The 14,546-nt window shown below is 43.3% G+C and overlaps 1 protein-coding gene across 1 annotated transcript; it reads left to right on the top strand.

Annotated features, from left to right (window-relative positions):
* The first annotated feature begins 3,005 nt into the window (after positions 1-3,005).
* On the top strand, positions 3,006-14,109 carry LOC116980189 (apolipoprotein D-like). Its single transcript, XM_033032286.1, has 5 exons — positions 3,006-3,076; positions 5,216-5,334; positions 9,024-9,115; positions 10,417-10,455; positions 13,534-14,109. Exons 1-5 carry the CDS (start codon positions 3,068-3,070, stop codon positions 13,764-13,766), a joined length of 492 nt encoding a protein of 163 aa, XP_032888177.1. The 5' UTR covers positions 3,006-3,067; the 3' UTR covers positions 13,767-14,109.
* The last annotated feature ends 437 nt before the right edge of the window (positions 14,110-14,546 follow it).

Here is a 14,546-nt window from a genome sequence, read left to right as displayed (position 1 = left end):
TTACCCTCCTACCATCCGGGAGGCGCTACAGGTCTCTCCGTTGCCGAACCAGCAGGTCCAGGAACAGCTTCTTCCCGGCGGCTGTCACTCTACTCAACAACGTACCTCGGTGACTGCCAATCACCCCCCCCCCCCCCCGGACACTTATTATCACTTATTATTATTTATTCAAATCATTTGCTATGTCGCTCTTCCAGGGAGATGCTAAATGCATTTTGTTGTCCCTGTATTGTACACTGACAATGACAATTAAAATTGAATCTGAATCTGAATCTGATTCCCTTATCGTGTATCTGCATACTGTGAATGGCTGGATTGTAATCATGTATTGTCTTTCGGTTGACTGGTTAGTATGCAACAAAAGCTTCTCACTGTACCTCGGTACACATGACAATAAACTACACTGAAAGGGAGTGCCAGACTGTCAGGGATGGGGGTCTTTGACATGTCAATGCAAAGTGTTGTCGGTTGGCTGAGAAGGAATGCTGAAGATCTAATGGTTCTAGAGCAGTGTCCTCTCTCAATCTTCTCTGTGACCTTAATGCCTCACCAACTACACAGAGAAAGGCCACTCACCTCACGTACTTGTTCCACATGAAGGATACCCAATGCTGGAGAAACTCAGCGGGTCAGGCAGCATCTCTGACCCAGTCTGAAGAAGGGTCGAGCCCAAAACGTCACCTATTCCTTTTCCCCAGAGATGCTGCCTGACCCACCGAGTTACTCCACCATTTTGTGCATATTTTCGGTGTAAACCAGCATCTGCAGTTCCTTCCTACACATGTTCCCGACAGATGTTGGCTGACCCGCTGAGTTACTCCAGCACTTTGCGTCTTATTTTTGTATACCAGCACCTGCAGTTCCCGGTTTCTACTTTTCCATCTTCGAAAGACTATTAATTTAGACAAGAAAGCTCGGGGGGCTTAAAATTTAAATCTTGTTTGGCTGTCAGAATATTCTGTTGGCCAGCAGTCCAACAAAAGTCCTGGCACTAAGTTCATGATTAGGTAACATATTGTCAGATTCAGATTCAGATTCAGATTCAAACTTTATTGTCATTATGCAGTGTACAGTACAGAGACAACGAAATGCAGTTAGCATCTCCCCAGAAGAGCGAACATAGAATATTATTTGATACCACTTTAGTGTAATTCGCTTAAAAAAAACGTGAGGTATGAATAAGCGACTTGTGATACTAAGAGGATTTGTGTTTTAATAAAGGAGGCACTGCAACTTTACCTGATGAACACGGCTCTTTGGGCGTTTAAGAGATCTCCCGCGGGACAGTGGGGGTGGGATCGCTCTTATTCTGTGCGAGAGGGCTGATCTATGTTAGTGCTGTCTATGATATAAGTGTTCGTTGTCGAGCGGTACAACTTCAGCCGGGATCCACTCCAGCACACATCGCCGCCCAGTCTTCCTTCGGTTCTGGGCTAAGGTATCGGGGTTACTACAACACGAGTCAGAGGGGGCTGTTCAATCAATGGTTTTGCAACGTGAAGTGGGGACGGGGGCGGTGTAGTCAGGGGTGTTAGCGGTGTAGCTCCATCCGAATGAAATATTATCCCTTTTTCCCACAATGTTGTACTCGTCTTGAATGAAATCGCGGTCTTGTGGGAATGGCGAGAATTGGGAGGATATCAGGCTAAATTAATGGAATTCCCCAGGAAATGAAGAAAACTGCCTTATTTTGTAGATGTGACATTGTATTGAGGAATGAGAAATTAGTTGGTTTATAAGATTGTGGATTTAGTTGCTGTCCCACTGTTCATTCATATGGATAGATTGAAGATGGTCTGCAGATGGTAATTTGACTGTGCGGATGGACTAGTAGAACTGAGGTCCTTGTGAAAAGGGGGGTGGGGGCTTCCAAAAGGGATATCAAAATCGTGTTAGCTCTATCGGGAGAAATGCAGGAGGTGGTGAATTCGCAGATCCTGAGTGAAGCGGTGTCATTTTCATTGGAAGATGATGGAAGCGTAAAGGCAAAGTCGTGTGATATGTTCACAGACGGTGGTGGGCGAGAACCAGCGAGTTAACAACGCGATTGCAAAGAGCGAGCGGCGGGTGCTGTGTGCAAGAGGCCGGTGGCAACGGACCGGTATTGTCAACAAATTAGAAGACAGACACAAAATGCGGGAGTAACTCTGCGGGACAGGTAGCCTCGCCGGAGAAAATGAATGGGTAACGTTTCGGGTCTAGACCCTTCTTCAAACCAAAGATCCTATAGCGAGCTATATGCTTTAAACTAAGCAGCATAGGATGAAATGTATCCTCAGCAGCGCTGTGCGTGGCCGTGGTCCATTCGCTGTTTAGCTGTATCCGTCTTCTGCGGTTTGAGTCTCGAGTACCCAATTTGGAAAAACTGAGTTTTGTTTAGGAACCGCACTCGGAGATTCTCAGCAGAAGTGCTCTCTTCTCCAGACAGAGTATCGACTCTGAAGATAGACGCAAAATGCTGAGTTACTCCAGCATTTTGTGGTTATCGTCGGTGTAAACCCGGCATCTGCAGTTTCTTCCTACTTAATTTACTGTGACCACTGAGTTACCACAGCATTTTGTGTCCCGCTGAGATACTCCAGCGTTTTGTGTCGATCTACGGTAGGGGGGTTTTCGGGTTGATAGTGGAAGCCCAAAGCTTAGCACGCTGGAGCATCGGCTGTACACGGCCTCTCTGGTATGGTTAAAGAGGGTGATGTTTGGGCGAAACGGTGGCGTTCTCTTATATGAAGGTTCAGACTGCAGAAACGTGCAAAGTGCTTGGACGACGCAGCTAACAAAAAATCCAGCAAACGCAATATTTGTGACTGTGTATTGGAGGATGATACCTGTAGGAGTGGTTGCTGCCACTGAAGTCTTATTCATTAGGACGAGGAATTGAGTTTGCAAACCTTGCTCGCATTCATTCAGGCTTTAAGAGGTCTGTCTCTCTTGTGCTGCAGGCTCGTATCCAGGCGGCACCATGCAACTGTTGTACCTGACTTTGCTGCTCGCTGCCTATTGTTCTCTTGCTGCAACAGTCGAGTGGGGTTTTTGTAAAGACTATCCCGTTCAAGAAAACTTCACCATGGCTCAGGTTAGTGGCAACGCACATCTCGGTTTTCTATTATTTTGCGTCGTATACGGGAACACTCCATATAATAATTTCTGGCCATTGGTTTAGAAAATGATATCAACAAGGTTGGGTTTCGGCTGTTCAACGTGTATCGTTTGAAGCGTTTAGTTAACACACTCCTGCTGCTGCGGTAGTTTTGAGCACTGGCGATGTCAAGTCAAGTCACATTTATTTATATAGCACATTTAAAAAACAACTCTCGTTGGCCAAAGTGCTTTACATTTGTTATAAGAATAGTATAAACAAACAAACTACATACATGTATACATATAACCCTCGCTCAGTGGACGTCAGGAAAGGCTTGGGAATATAGATAAGTTTTAGTCTTGACTGAATATAGATAAGATAGTCTTGACTTAAAGGAGTCGATGGAGGGGGCAGTTCTGATGGGAAGGGGGATGCTGTTCCACAGTCTAGGAGCTGCAACCGCAAAGGCGCGATCGCCCCTAAGCTTATGCCTAGACCACGGGATATTCAGCAGCCCCAAGTCGGCCGATCTGAGGGACCTGGAGGTGGAATGGTGGGTGAGAAGACTTTTAATATAGGAGGGGGCAAGCCCATTGAGGGCTTTGTAGACATAGAGGAGGGTCTTGAAATGTATACGGAACCGCACAGGGAGCCAGTGGAGAAAGGCCAGGATCGGGGTGATTCGGGTGCCAGTCAGGAGTCTCGCTGCGGTGTTTTGGACCAGTTGCAGGCGGGACAGGGAAGATTGGCTGATGCCAGTGTAAAGAGAGTTGCAGTAATCTAGGCGGGAGGAGATAAATGTGTGGATGGTCTTTTCGAGGTCATCAAAGTGGAGGAATTGTTTTATTTTAGCTATCGTCCGAAGCTGAAAGAAGCTAGCTTTTACCACGGCATTGACTTGTTTGTCAAATTTCAGTGCTGAGTCAAATATCACACTGAGGTTTTTGACGTGAGGTTTGAGTAGTGGGGTAAGGCTTCCAAGGCTGTCGATGATGCAGTCATCTTGATAGAGCGTGGAAACAAACCCTACGGACCAACTTGTCCACGCCGACCAACATGCCCCATCTACACTAGTCCCACCTGCCCGCGCTTGGCTCATAACCCTTTAAACCTGTCCACGATACCTGTCCAAATGTCCCTCAATTGTCATGTTAGTACACCGTTGCCATATTATCTGACCACATCACATGACATTTCCTTTTAATAGGATGGATTAATTTCCCTTTCACCAATTCAATATTCTGTCACAATCTAGCACACTAAATGTTACTGTACCATCCAGAACGTTTTTGCAATGTTAATAGAATTTCAGAAGCTATTAAACAAGTATTTGCCTATAAAGACTGTTAGCTCAGCATTATTCTAAATCTTAACCTGCTGTTCATTTTATTTCTATTTTGGAAGATCAATGGTTTTGACACCTTTCTATGCCAAATAGAGAGAGTATTAGTATTACCATCCAAAACATGGCATATCCATAGATTTAAGATGCCAATTAAATGTTTTATTATTTTTTTTATCATTTGTTTATCCATGAATATGCCACAAAGAGGAAAGGCACTGGATCATTATTTTATGAGTAGGGGCGGCACACGGTATAGTTGCTGCCTGACAGCTCCAGAGACCTGGGTTTGATCTTGACCACGGGTACTGTCTGTACGGAGTTTGTACGTTCTCCCTGTGACCGCGTGGGTTTTCTCTGGGTGCTCCTATTCCCTCACACACTCCAAATACATACTGGTTTGTAGGTTAACTGGCTTCGATGAAAATTGTAAATTGCCCCTAGCGTGCAAGTGTACGGGGATCGCTGGTCGGCGCGGACTTGGTAGGCCAACGGGCCTGTTTCCGCACTGTACCTTTGTATCTTTTTACAGTCTTTAAAACCTGTGACCATGATGTGGTGGAAGACGTTGTATGCGGCCAAACTCATCCCGTATATCTTCCAACACAATAAAGTTGCTTGCTATGGTTACACCGTACAATTTATTGTAAAGTCATCACTACACCACCAGTGAACTACTTCACTTAATATTTTATTTCCATATATATTTTGTAATGCATTCTCAGTGCTGATTCACCTGTGTGTCCATGCTACATTTGTGTGCACTCATTTATTTGCCTTTCATTTCCCAGTATTTGGGAACATGGTATGAAATTGAACAAACCGACTCTGAGAAGGGAAACAGATGCCTCATGGAACAATACATTGTGAATAAAGATAATAAGGTGGAACTTCTGACACAGATTGTTCAGTAAGTACTGCTGAAATACCTTTTAAATTGCAGCAAAATATTTGAAATATTTATCTTGTGCGTCAACAGATATATAAATGAGTTTTTACTCAGTGATCTGAATAAGTTTCTAATGTTTTTTTAAATTTCTAAACTTACATTTAATTTAATAGAAGAATTTCATTGTTCCGTTTTGGTATCCATGACAATAAGACATTCTTGACACTTAATTTATATCAGTTCAACTATTCCAGATCAACTATTAGTTTCTATCTTTCCGATCCTTCATAGTGTGTCTATTGCATCAACCAGGAATCTAATACAATTCTAATGTAATCTAATATAATTGGATAAACATTTGTTCTGTTTGCAGTGAGCACAAAGGAGGCCCCAAACACAAGTATTACTGTATATTATTTGTTCAGTCACAATGTATCATCTCTCACTGAGTAACTCTCAGGCCTGTTTGCTATTTCTTTGACCCAATTCTTCCATGTTATGAATATCCTGAGCAGTTTCTTTCAGACTCTTATAAGATAAACTATACATCCTGTTTAGATTCTTTATCAATATCCAAATAATTGAGAAGTACGGTAAAAATAATTGGACTTGGATCAACATTACTTCCAAATATATTTATAATAATTTTCATAACAACCTTACTGTTTGTCCTACACCTTACAAACTGTTTTATAATATAGTGTGCGTTCATTCTCGTAATTCCACATTCTTATACCTTCTGACATAGTTTGCATTCTGATACACTGTAAAATATTTGTGTGAAGCTCAAGTAATACTGGAACTACCACAGTGCTCCTATCTTCCATCTCCATTATCTCAAAAGTGTGCTATACACGACCTCCCTTTGCAAAATTAGTGCTGCCATTGATTCTTTATTTGAATCCATGTACTTTCAACATTACAGGCTCTGAAATGTTCCTTGCCACAGGCACTAAGCCAACTGGCTTATCATTAGTTAGATCACCTTGACTCTCTTGTTAAAAATGGCTCCAACGCTCACGATACTGGTGCCCAAGCACATACCAAGCACAACAAAACATTGATATTTTATTTCTTGGGTCTACTTCTTGTGTGTTCTGAACCTCTTCATCCCACCATGCTGAAGGATCTACCAGCCACATCCCTGAACAATTTTGTCCAGAGTTTTTAATAATTTATTGTTGATTACAATTATCATTGTTCCCACCTCACTTAATAATTAACCACTTATCGATCACAGGTGTGATTGTTTAGCTGTTGATTGTCCTGATTTGTTTTACTTAATTATTCTCTCTCAACTTCCTTTCCCCAACTTCAGAATTGTCATGTGCGTGATGTTCAAATGACTCGACGTTTTTGCCACCTCCAATGGGATCCCACCACTGGCCACATCTTCCCATCTCCTCCCCTTTTGGCTTTCTGCAGAGACCGCTCCCTCCGTAACTCCCTGGTCAATTCGTCCCTTCCCACCCCTCCCCTGGTACTTTCCCTTGCAACCGCAGGAAGTGCTACACTTGTCGCTTTACCTCCCCCCTTGTCTCCATCCAAGGACCTAAACAGTCTTTCCAGGTGCGTCAGAGGTTCACCTGCACCTCCTCTAACCTCATCTATTGCATCCGCTGCTCGAGGTGTCAGCTGCTCTACATCGGTGAGACCAAGCGTAGGCTTGGTGATCGCTTCGCCCAACACCTTTGCACAGTTCGCAATAAACAACCTGATCTCCCGGTGGCTCAGCAACTCTGCCTCCCATTCTGAATCTGACCTTTCTGTCCTGGGCCTCCTCCATGGCCAGAGTGAGTCCCACCATAAATTGGAGGAGCAGCACCTCATATTTCACTTGGGTAGTTTACACCCCAGCGGTATGAACATTGACTTCTCCAATTTCACATAGTCCTTGCTTCCTCCCTCCTTCCTCTCCCCTTCCCAGCTCTCCTACAGCCCACTGTCTCCGCCTCTTCCTTTCTTCTTCCCGCCCCCACCACCCCCACATCAGCCTGAAGAAGGGTCTCGACCCAAAACGTCACCTATTCTTTTGCTCCATAGATGCTGACTCACCCGCTGAGTTTCGCCAGCATTTTTGTCTACCTTGGCCTTCAGTTTTTAATTGGTTCCGGGGGAGGGTGTGGGAATTACTTGTAAATCATTCATTCTAATCCTTAATTTCCATTTCTTTGCAAATTCACTGATGATTTTTGCTCTTGTGTGGAGGAACAATGCCTCATATTTCGCTTGGGCAGTTTACATGGCATGAAAATGGATTTATTTAACTTTATAACCCTTGCATTCCCTCTCTCTCCGTCCCTCCCCCACCCTAGTCCTCTTGCTAATTTTACCATTGGTATTCCTTCATTATCACCTCATCATCAGCCAACAATGGACCATTGTGGGCTCTACCTTTCCAGGGTCATCAATGCAGGCTCTGCTTAGTTCTGCACCTTCCCATACCTCGTGTTCCCCTCCCTGACTCTCAGTCTGATGAAGGGCCTCGACAAGAAACATCATCTATTCCTTTTCTGCAGAGAAGCTGCCTGACCTGATGTTACACCAGCATTTTGTGTTCACCAATTTCTTAATTTCCCCAAACTCTTGCTTTTTTATATTATATTATTTGTACTTATTTTTATTATTTTATTCAAGATGTTAAATATCATTAGTTCACAAGCCTGTACTGTAGAATACATTCACACACAATTAATTCATCTATTTGTTTCTCATTATCAGCATCTGTACCTACATAGGCCTTATATTGCTAAATCAAAGAGACCAAGATTTCCATAATTATTTACCTCCTCAATATCCCAATGAGTTAAAGCCAATTTAAAGTGGCCTAATAAATGTATTATTGCTACTCTAATCTAACTGTAAACCTTCTTTCCTGGTGTTTAATGTATGTACTAATGTAAACAAGGTTGCATTTTCTAATTTAAAAAAATGCATCCATGGTTACATTGGTAGATATTTATACTCAGTATCCTTTCCCCACGCTTGTCTAAACCAATCTTTCCTACCATGTGTTGGTGTGGTAGATGACGATATATACAACATTTCTCCTGACCAAAAAAGTAGGTTGGCATGGTGGCGCAGTGGTAGAGTTGCTGCCTTATGCCCCTGCCCCACTTAGGAAACCTGAACGTAAACCTCTGGAGGCTTTGCGCCCCACCCAAGGTTTCCGTGCAGTTCCCGGAGGTTGCAGGTGGTTGCCGGGGGTTGCAGGTAGTGGAAGCAGGTAGGGAGACTGACAAAAACCTCCGGGAACCGCACGGAAACCTTGGGTGGGGCGCAAAGTCTCCAGAGGTTTCTGTTCAGGTTTCCTAAGTGGGACAGGGGCATTACTACACCAGAGACCCGGGTTCGATCCTGAGTACGGGTACGGTCTGTACGGAGTTGGTACGTTCTCCCCATGACCGAGTGGGTTTTCCCTGGGTGCTCCGGTTACCTCCCACACTCCAAAGACGTACAGGTTTGTAGGTTAATTGGCTTTGGTGAAAATTGTAAATTGTCCCTTGTGTGTAGGATAGTTTATGGGGATTGCTGGTCGGCGTGCATTTGGTGGGCCAAAGAGCCTATTTCTGCACTGTATCACTGAACTAAACTAATTGTCCCTACCTTCCCAACCCCTGAATGCAACTCGTGAGTAAGTCTACTGCCTACAAACATTGAACACGGCTTCAGTTACTCTTTTCATATCAACATTATTCTCATTTGTGCAGAGATGATGGTTCTGTGGAAATTCATGAAGGAGAAATACTTTACGAATCACAAATCAAGAATCCTGCTAAATTTCACTTCAGAATTTCATCAGGTAAGTATGTGAAAAATATTTGATGTTGCTTTCTACCTGATTTGTAAGCATGATTTGTTTTGAAAAGCCCATATTAGAATTAAATATTTGTACAGCATGGAAACAGGTTATTCGGACCAACATATCCAGGCCGACCGGTGGGCACCCTTTTGTGTTAACCTCATTGCCCAGTATTTGGTGCATAGCCCCCTATGCCTAGGGGCTTTAATTGTTCATCTTGATGCTTCTTAAATGCTGTCAGAGGCCCAGCTTCAATCATTCACAGTCAGTGCATTCTAGCCAATCGCCTCTCTCTGGTGAAGAATATCTTACTCTTAACTCATAAAAGGTGCGGCACAATGGTGCAGTGGTAGAGTAGCTGCCTTACAGCGCCGGAGACTAGGGTTTGAACCTGACTACGGGTGCTGTCTGTATGGGTTTAGTACGTTCTCCCCGGGTGCTCCAGTTTCCTCCAACATTCCAAAGTCACATTGGTTTATAGGTCAATTGGCTTTGGTGAATTGCCCCTAGTGTGTTGGATAGCGTTAGCGTATGGGATCACAGGTTGGCACCAACTCTGGGCCAAAGGGCCTGTTTCTCTAAACTAAACTAAAACCCTCTGAATTACTTCCCTCATATCCTCAACCTCTAGTTCTATCACGCGCTCATGGGGAAACGTTCCCTGCAGTCTCGCCTATCCCTACCCTTCATCACTTTGTATACCTCAATCATATCCCCTTTTTAACATCCTGTGTGCTGGGGAGAACAGACCCAACTCTCCTCATACTGAAATGCTCCATTTCATCCTAACATCCTGGCAAATTTTCTGCATCAAGGTCCTCGTCTATAATTTTCACTGAGCGTGTGGATATTCTGCTGAAGTTATGTCTGTTCATTTGTTAAGAACTCATTGCTGTTAGTGTGATCTGTGAATTTAAGCTTGGTTCCACAAGTATTCAGACTGCCACACCAATGCATTACTGAGTGAGTGCTAAAATGTTAGAGGGTCTTGTCTTTTGGGTAAATGGAGACATATTCTTTCACACAGAAAGCAAAATAAGCTAATTCTAATGCTAATGGTAGTTGGTATGGCAATGGTGGGCTGACGTGCTTGTTTCATTGCCAGATGACTCCTGGTGGGAAGAGCCAGAATCTAGTTTATAATAATTTGGGGGACTGCAGACAGAAAGGGCAGAGAACAAACATTCAGTACTTCGATCTATGAATTTTTCCGATGTCATTACCGTCAGTCGTATTCCCTGACATTATGGAAATGCATGGCTTGTGTTTGTGACTAAATATTTGTTTTATTAATTCAACAGAATTTGAGCGGTTTGGACTCATGGGACCGGAACCAAGTAGTAAGTTGGAGTAATACTTACATTATATGCTGATGAAATCAGATTCTATCTTGAAACACGACTGTCATAGAATGGTGACCAAGATGCCCTATCTAAGCTAGTCCTATTTGCTTACATTTGGCTCATATCCCTCGAAACCTATCCATATACCTGTCCAAATATCTTTAAAATGTTGTTATTGTACCAGTTTCAACTATTTCCACTGACAAATTGTTCCATCTGCCTACCATCCTGTGTGTAAAAAAGTTGCCCCATGGGCTCCTATTAAATCTTTCCCATCAGTCAAAACCTATGCCCTCTAGTTTTTGATTACTCTACCCTCAGAGAAAAAGGTGATGAACATTCACCCGATGTATACACTTGGATGTGGAGGTCAGAGTGTAGTAGAGAAAAAAACTGTCCAGCAATCAATAGGTTGAGACCACATTCGCCAAATGAAAGAGGTGTTTCATTTAAAAAAAAAGCATAAAGCGCTGGAGTAACTCAGTGGGTCAGGCAGCATCTGTGGAGAACATGGGTAGATGATGTTTCGGGATTAATATGTGGTCACAGACTCTGTGCTTAGCCTTCCTGATGGTGATGAGACAATATCCGATTTGTTATTTAATCATAACCCTACCATCATTTGTGTCTTTCCTGCTCGCATTCTCCTTTCTGTATTTCCATACTTGCTTTATATGGTTTACAGTTCTGACACCTTCTACTTCTGCTGAAAGTCATTGACCTGAAACCTCAACACTATTTCCCCCATCATGGATGCTGGCTGCTTCATGGTGTATTTTCACCTTTTCCATTGTTATCCCTCATTTTTGCATTATTTCTCTTTGTAATGTCTTCTTTGATTCAAGCTATCTATGTCTCCATTGGGAGTGTACAATTAACCTTATTGCGTATGCTGTATGCCATAATGCTACATGTCAACTGAGTTCCTCCTGCTTTTTGTTTTCTTGGGTTTTAATAGTAAACACAACCAAACTAATTCTGGATGTGTCTCAACAGGTACAACAGGGATAAAAAGCATTTGCAATTCCTGCTACATTTGTAGATGTGCATGATTTATTTTTCGATATCAACTATGATATCGCAGAATTAAGTCCTGCAATGCACAGGATCGTTCTCGAAGGAAGTGGAGCTCGCAGAAGTAGATCTATACAATTAAGAATCCTTGTGCAGTCTGCACTCCCCATGAATGGGAAACAGCAATATGATTTTTGAAACAGAAACAGAAAACAGAAACAGAAAATGGCAGCACGTCAGGCAGCATCTGTGGAAATAAAAACAATTGACATTTCGGGTCAAAGATCCCGAGGAAGGGTCTTTGAACTAAAATCTTCACTGTTTCTCTTTCCACAGGTATAGCCTAACCAGTTAGATCTTTCCTACATTTTTTGCTTTTATTTCTGATTTCCAATAGGTGCATTTTTTTCGATTTTCAACAATATAAATTAATTCCTTAAAGACAGGTCACAATATTTAATTTTGCTAACCTCAAACCTTGTTAGTTTTGCATTCCTGACAAAGTTCACTGAAAGACCAAATTTCCTTCAGAATTACTCTTGTCAGATTGGCTTGTTATTTTTATAATGTTCCTTGCTTTACAAGTGTGACTTCTAACAGACAGTTTATAACTATTTGGTGTTGCTGAGACAATTCCTCCACAGATGGGAAATTATCTTGTTCAAAAGGGAACTGCAGATGCTGGAATATCGAAGGTACACAAAATTGCTGGGGGAACTCAGCGGGTGCAGCAGCATCTATGGAGCGAAGGAAATAGGCGACGTTTCGGGCCGAAACCCTTCTTCAGACTGATAGGGGGTGGGGAAAGAAAGAAGGACAAAGGGAGGAGGAGGAGGAGCCCGAGGGCGGGCGGATGGGAGGAGACAGCTAGAGGGTGAAGGAAGGGGAGGGGGGGAGGGGACAGCACGGGCTAGCCAAATTGGGAGAATTCAATGTTGATGCCAAGGGGACGCAAGGACCCCAGACGGAATATGAGGTGCTGTTCCTCCAATTTCCGCTGGTGCTCACTCTGGCAATGGAGGAGACCCAGGACAGAGAGGTCGGATTGGGAATGGGAGGGGGAGTTGAAGTGCTGAGCCACCGGGAGCTCAGTCCGCAATAACCTACCTGATCTCCCGGTGGCTCAGCACTTCAACTCCCCCTCCCATTCCCAATCCGACCTCTCTGTCCTGGGTCTCCTCCATTGCCAGAGTGAGCACCAGCGGAAATTGGAGGAACAGCACCTCATATTCCGTCTGGGGTCCTTGCGTCCCCTTGGCATCAACATTGAATTCTCCCAATTTGGCTAGCCCGTGCTGTCCCCTCCCCCCCTCCCCTTCCTTCACCCTCTAGCTGTCTCCTCCCATCCGCCCGCCCTCGGGCTCCTCCTCCTCCTCCCTTTGTCCTTCTTTCTTTCCCCACCCCCTATCAGTCTGAAGAAGGGTTTCGGCCCGAAACGTCGCCTATTTCCTTCGCTCCATAGATGCTGCTGCACCCGCTGAGTTCCCCCAGCAATTTTGTGTACCTGGGAAATTATCTTGTTTTTTTCGCACATTATAACTGTTTCTTTTCTGTAACAATGTCACCAAGAATCCATCAGGGCCATCTCAAGAAGATAAAAGAGCAGATCGCCCGAGGTAGTGTTTGCATTAAGGGCCCGTCCCACTTGGGTGTCATTTGCGCGTCACTGCCGACGTCACCACGCACCATGCACGCGTAATGCGCACCATGCGCGTATCACGTGAGCGTCACGATGCACCGTCGTGTGTCGTGACGCGTAAATGAAGTCACGCAAATGACACCCAAGTGGGACAGGCCCTTTAGTAGCACATTAGCCAAAGCCAACAACCTTATATGAACCTGTAATATTGACAAGTATAGGAGAGCTTAAGATCTGGACATAGTCAAGGATCTGGTTGTTCTCAAATAGTCTAAATGTATCTGTTGAAGATATTTATTACATCTCTTATTCAGCAATTATGTCCTTGGATTTCTATTGTTTTTACAGCCATTATTACGTAACCATCCATTGAGAAAGCTGGCTTGGCTAGACTAATGTTGTGTACTTTCTGCTTTTTGCAGGCAGGTTCGTGATGAGATATTGGGTATTAGCCACTGACTACACAACGTACTCGCTTGTGTACTCATGCATTACTGCTTTGGGAATTACACACAGACATTATGTCTGGATTATGGGACGAGAACGATATTTATCAAAGAATGTTACTGACAACCTGCATGAACTACTGACCACAAATAATATCAAAGTTACACTTTTTCCAACTGATCAGAACAATTGTGAGATAAAATACTGAGAACTGTAAAAAAATGTAAACACTGTAATCATTATCAAAAATCAACGTCTTTACTTTATTCCACTGTTATTTACATTAGGATAACCAGGATTTTTACCATATCCACTGAGCGATGAGCTAAGTGCAATTTTTACATCCCTAAATTTATGAGTTGTAATGAACAACACTGAAATATGTCATAAATTTCAACATTATTCATATTAAAGTCAGTTCTCAAATTACAATCAGCTGGCATTAACAATTTATTCACAATTCTGTTAAAATGGTATGGAATAAGTAGAATGACTAACTTAGTTCTATTTATTCATGTGTGTATATATTTATATAATGGTATATGGACACACTGATCTGTTTTGTAGTCAATGCCTACTATGTTCTGTGGTGCTGAAGCAAACCAGGGACACATGACAATAAGTGTTCAAGAAGGAACTGCAGATGCTGGAAGATCGAAGGTACACAAAAATGCTGGAGAAACTCAGCGGGTGCAACAGCATCTATGGAGCGAAGGAAATAGGCGACGTTTCGGGGAGTTTCGGCCCAAAACGTCGCCTATTTCCTTCGCTCCATAGATGCTGTTGCACCCGCTGAGTTTCTCCAGCATTTTTGTGTACACATGACAATAAACTCACTTGACTTGACTTGACTTAGTAGTGCTGATGAGCGTGAAAGTTTCTTCATCATATACATTTGTGCACAAAAGCACGCTGACAAGCCCCCCAGTCATTATATTCCATTCTGCTCCACCATACCCAATTCATACTAATCTGGAAAGATCCTGAA

This window comes from Amblyraja radiata, chromosome 13 (assembly GCF_010909765.2).
Source record: "Amblyraja radiata isolate CabotCenter1 chromosome 13, sAmbRad1.1.pri, whole genome shotgun sequence".
Classification (NCBI taxonomy): domain Eukaryota; kingdom Metazoa; phylum Chordata; class Chondrichthyes; order Rajiformes; family Rajidae; genus Amblyraja; species Amblyraja radiata.
The sequence above is the reverse complement of the archived record's forward strand: the minus strand, read 5'-3'. Positions and strand labels throughout refer to the sequence as shown.

Excerpts from the sequence above, each read along its gene's own strand:
- LOC116980189 (XM_033032286.1), top strand. Across the intron at positions 5,335-9,023 it reads CTTCTGACACAGATTGTTCA|AGATGATGGTTCTGTGGAAA; the intron begins GTAAGTACTGCT and ends TCATTTGTGCAG. Across the intron at positions 10,456-13,533 it reads CATGGGACCGGAACCAAGTA|GCAGGTTCGTGATGAGATAT; the intron begins GTAAGTTGGAGT and ends TGCTTTTTGCAG.